At 56.0% G+C, this 5,205-nt stretch overlaps 1 protein-coding gene across 1 annotated transcript; it reads right to left on the bottom strand.

Moving 5' to 3' along the window:
- Window positions 1–401: 401 nt before the first annotated feature.
- MSX1 (msh homeobox 1) lies at window positions 402–4,543 on the bottom strand. Its single transcript, XM_066384797.1, has 2 exons — window positions 3,872–4,543; window positions 402–1,566 (listed from the first exon to the last, which is right to left on the bottom strand). The coding sequence occupies exons 1-2, from the start codon at window positions 4,338–4,340 to the stop codon at window positions 1,124–1,126; spliced, it is 912 nt and encodes a 303-aa protein (XP_066240894.1). The 5' UTR covers window positions 4,341–4,543; the 3' UTR covers window positions 402–1,123.
- Window positions 4,544–5,205: the final 662 nt, after the last annotated feature.

Consider the following 5,205-nt stretch of genomic DNA (forward strand, 5'->3'; position numbering starts at 1 on the left):
AATTGTCTGCGTTAGCTGTCTGCAGCCGTCAAACCATTTGGGTGATTCGCTTTGTTTTCATAGACAGGTTAAAAGGGGAGAAAAAAGAAAGTCGGTTTTGGGTCGCCTGAACAAGTGTCGATTTCAGCTTAAAGTGAATTGGAAAATTGAGCCTAATTATCCTAGGTAATTGCTTCAATTCTCCACTTGACTTTGCTAACGCAGATCTGTCCTGCGTGTTCAAAAAGACACCCCCCCCTTTCTGTCCTTGAATATCCTGTTGTCACCTCTGAAACCTGCTCATATATTGTAAAAAAACCAACCATCACACCCGAAAGCAATCGCACATGTGAAGAAATGGCAAGAAGCAAAATTTAAATAAAAGGCTAAATCAGTACCGAGATCATTTCTTGTAGCTTAAAATTAATTTATTTAACAAATATAGCTATAATATAAACGATAATAAAATTTCAAATATACAGTATATTACACCCAACCCCTTCCAAAGGGATTCTGCAGAGCCACACAAATGTACTGTGTTAAATAGAAACAGAACTCTAAATTTTATTTTACAATTTTTTTTTTCTGGTGCTGATAAGAGAGAGGTCCCTTCAACCTACCTTTGTAACACATCTGTATGTCCCCCCACCCAAAGCAAGTTTTCCTGTTGAAGGTCTAAGTGTTCGGATGGAAGGGCCGGGTCCATCTGTCCGACATGCTCTTCTCTCCCACTGTTCTTTTCAGAATCTTCAAACGGGAACCACTCTGTACTTTTCCTGCCGGGGGTCCAGACAGGAGGCAGCGATGGTGGACAAGTGGCCTCTAGTCCTGGTGGAACCACTAACTCTGCTGGGGACCGTAGATAAATTTAACCTCTCTGACCTCAGTTTCCCCATATGTAACACGAGGGGGTAGATCTAGATTCTAGAAGAGCAGAAGAGACCCTTCCAGTCACTTTGGAGAGGATCAGACTTCAGAGTGAAGTCAGGGAGCAGCGGAGGAGAAATCAGAGCAGTGTGGGGTTCAAGGGAAGGAGCCAGCCGGTGCCGAACGGGGGAGCTCGCTGGGGACGGCCACTGCCGCTTGCAGAAGACCAGAGCTGGAGGAATCAGCTGGGGCCACAGGCAGGCGACACTCAGGCCCTCTATGTCAGGTGGTACATGCTGTAGCCTACGTGGGCTGTGTACAGTCCAACGGGCGCCACGGGCAGCGCGGCGCGCTGAAAGGGGCCAGAGGCACCGTAGAGCGAGGCCCCAGCTGCTGCTGCCACGGCCGCGGGGCCGCCCAGCGGGAAGGAGAGGCCAAAGGCAGCCGGTGGCAGCATGGGCTTGGCGGCCATCTTCAGCTTTTCCAGCTCTGCCTCCTGCAGTCTCTTGGCCTTGGCACGGCGGTTCTGGAACCAGATCTTCACCTGCGTCTCGGTGAGGCTGAGCGAGCTGGAGAACTCCGCGCGCTCGGCAATGGACAAGTATTGCTTCTGGCGGAACTTGCGCTCCAGCGCCAGCAGCTGCGCTGTGGTGAAGGGCGTCCTCGGCTTGCGGTTGGTCTTGTGCTTGCGCAGGGTGCAGGCTGGGGGACTCAGCCGCCCTAAGGGGCCGCGAGAGAAAGAGGCAGGTGGTTAAGAGAGTGCTGGAGCGTCATCTGCCCCCCAAAAGTAGTAATAGTCCATAACAATGCTGGCTGTTCATTTCCAGGGCCAGGCACCCTGCAAGGCACTTGGAAAGTATTTTCTCCAATTCCCACCACAATCCTACAAGGTAGAGCCTCTTGCTCTTGTCTACTTTTTTGCAAAGAAGGAAGATTTCATGTGAAATGTACCCATGTTCAGGGACTGGCCTGAATGCTAGATGGTGGCTTAGGCAGGCAGGCCTGTCACAGCAGGGCCTGCTTCCACCACCACACACACTGGGACATGGATGTTGATAAGGCTGATAAACAGGCAGAAACAGGCCCTGCGCCGCCCAGCCCAGGATCACATTTCGTTTGTGTGATGGCCAAACATCGATCTGTGCCCACCAAGTGCTCCGCACTGGGCTAGGCCACTGTGTGGCAGAATCCAGATCTCCAAATTCCACCTTCAAACAGTGACTCCTACAAGGTTCTCAGGGCAGTCCCCAAGGACTGCAGGAGGAACAAGGCCAGCTGTCAAGAAGGTCACGCTGTGGCTAAGTCTCTTGAATATATAAAGTGCCATGCGGTAGGGAGGGTAGGGAGAGGGGCTTCATTCTAACCCGGCTTCTTCTGACCATCTGATTATCTCAACTGTAGCTTAGGCTTCTCCCACCCCCAGTGCCTTATCCTCAGGTCAGACTCAAATGTGGGGTCAGGAGAAGGTGGGTTGTGCAACAGCTCTGGCTTCTCCTCCACCTGTGGCTCAGTTCATGGAGATCAACGGTGTGGAGCATTTTTGTATGGCTTCAAAATAGACCTCAAGGCTGGACAGTGAGCAGCAAGCAACCAAGCAAAGGGCTAGAGCAAGGTCCAGGACTAGGTTAGCTAATGGAGCTAACCCTTCCACAACCAGCGGCTGTGGCTGGATAAAAATGTGGAACAAATTATGCCCAGGACAACGGGTATCCTGCCAACTTTAGGGTCCAGGCAGAGACCCTAACTGAATTCCCAACTCCCGGAAAGGATGTTTTGCCTACTCAGCAGCTTTCCTCTGGGGTAAAATGAATTCAAATCTGGAATGTTTCACCATGCGGGTTTTGCCTAATTATGCATTTTTTCCTGCCTTAAACAAACAGAAACAAACGATCCTTTGGGCTCTCAGACCACCAGTATGTGAGTCAAACAAAATATCCTGTTAATGTGTCTCCTTCTTTCCTATTTGAAGACACTGAGAGTCCGGGAAGCAGTTAGCCCCCGACTCAATTTACGCCGGGCCACCCAAGGGACAGACAGGCACTCCTTTGGGCAGCGACAGCCCAGCGCTGGGCTACCTTATCTGGCCATTAGGCCCGGAGAGGGGCTGGTCTTTCAAAAACGTTTAATCCCCAGATAAAAATCATTGCTCAGCATCACGCCATTGAATTCGGGTTGCTATTATGTCGCGCAAAATAATCGAAGGAAACGAGGAAAACTTGGGAATTTCCCGTGCTCCTGAAATATCTCTGAGCCTGTTTGCTGGTCAGAGAAGCCAGGGGGCCGTAAGGCCTTGGAACGACCCCGAAAGCGCCCTTGGTGGCTGAATCCGCTTCAGAGTCCCAGACTAAACGTTCGGGCGCTACAGACCGGGTTGGAGGGGGCGCCTCCCACTGACTGACTTGGTGCCCCGCCCCCTCCACCCGAGCTGAGCGTCCTCCTCCCCCTAAGCCACCCAAAGCACCGAGAATCCGCTTGAATCTTGGGGGAAGGGGGAAATTTTACAGGAGCTCCAAAACCTTTCGGCAAAGAGATACTTTAATGGGGGTCAGGGGAGCTGGAGAGAAACCAGGCTTCTACTATGAGAAAGTGAAACTCTACGTGCAAGGGAAGATGTCTGCGCCACTCAGACCCACCCGCTGGGGTAGAGGCAAAGTAGCAGGGCTTAGGGTCCGACGAGGAAGCGGGAACTCCTGTGGGTATTTGGTGGGGGGCAGGGGAGAGGGTGCTCTGACATCCGTGTTTTACAAGTCAAGTCCCACTTGCACGGTCGCCTAGCCAAGACCAGGAGCCCGCAAAAGTGGACCCAGGGGTGGGCCTTAGCCCAGGCCTTGAACCATCTTCCAGGGTGGAAGCGGGGCAAGGCGCAAACCCAGCCTCCCTGCCAACGTATCGACAGCACCCACCCCAGGTACTGGCCTCAGGTACGTTGACGCCGGGACCAGCAGGCGCCGGCGCGCGGACTGGCGCCCCGGGCCCCGCGTCCCGCCCGGCCCCCTCCCCCCCCCACAAGGTTCTGGCTACTCACTGGCCGGGGGCGGGGAGAAGCGGGGATTCTGCATCCACGGGGTCCTTTCGGACTTCTCGGGGCTCTCGGCTTTCACGAGCGCATCTTCGGGCAGCTTGAGGAGTCCTCCCACCGAGAAATGGCCGAGCGACCGCGGCGAGGACGGCGCGTCCGGAGCGCCCAGCGACCCGGCCCGGGCGCCCAGGGGCTGCGCAGAGCCGCCGGCTGCCTGTGCGCCCTCGGAGGCCACTAGGGCGCTCTCCTTGGCCCCGGGCTTCCTGTGGTCGGCCATGAGCGCCTCCACGCTGAAGGGCAGGAGTGAAGGGGACACTTTGGGCTTGGCCCCCTCCTCGTCTGCGCCCATAGCGGCCGCCGCGGCCGCCGCGGTGCTGGGGGTCTGGCCCCCGCCGCCCCCCGCTGGCTTGCCGAAGGCGGAGTCCTCCACTTTGACACCGAGTGGCAAAGAAGTCATGTCAGCAGCCGGGGCCATGCAGAGCCGGGCCCCTCCTCCAGCCGCAGCACGAGCCAGCCGCCGGGCATGGGCTGCAGGCGGGCTGCAAGCGCGGCCGGCCGCTGGGAGCGCCTGGGACCCTGGCCGGGCGGGCCCTCCCGCGCGCGCCTCCCGCCCCTCCTCCGAAGGCCAGCGCCGGCGCTCTGGGCCTGGCTCTCCGGTGGCGCCGCGGTGCAGGCCGAGTTCCCAGGCGCACGAGCCGGCTCCGGGTCCGGCCGCCGCTTCCCAGAGAACTTGTTAATAAGGCAAGGCCAGCGCGGCAGTGGCCAATCAGCGCGCGAGGGGGCGGGTCCGACGCGATCCATTGGGCAACGCTCCGGCAGACTTGCCCCGGGGCGAGCTGGACCTCGGGGCTCGCGGGGCAGGGCGGGGCCCGGGAGGGCAGAGGAGAGGAGGGGTGCGGCAGAAACTTTCCTCCGCGCGAAAGGTCGAGGCCGCCTCTCTCCGTCTGGGTCCCCTTGGGTCTTTATTATTTTTGGGTTCCTGGGGACTTTCCCTTGTTCTCGCTTCTTTTCTTCTGCCCAAGCCTCTCCTCCCCTTCCCTGATCTTCTTTCTCACCCCCTCCCTTTATTTTCCCTACCCCTTTCCTGTTTCTGTCCTCCATCACTTCTCTTACCTTCCTCTTCAGTCATTTGCTAGGTCTCTTTCTCTCTGTCCCCCCTCCACTCTCTGCCTCCCCTCTTCCCTACCATACCACGATAATTTGAGTTGCGGTCATTTCATATTTCTTTTATAGTGAAAAAATCTGCATATTTATTCTAGAAGAAATACATAATATTACTTTGCTTTTTAAAAACACCTTCATATTCTTCTCCTTCAATCTTTAAACTTTACCTCGGCGTA

The sequence above is a fragment of the Saccopteryx leptura genome, chromosome 5 (genome assembly GCF_036850995.1).
Source record: "Saccopteryx leptura isolate mSacLep1 chromosome 5, mSacLep1_pri_phased_curated, whole genome shotgun sequence".
NCBI classification, from domain to species: Eukaryota; Metazoa; Chordata; class Mammalia; order Chiroptera; family Emballonuridae; genus Saccopteryx; species Saccopteryx leptura.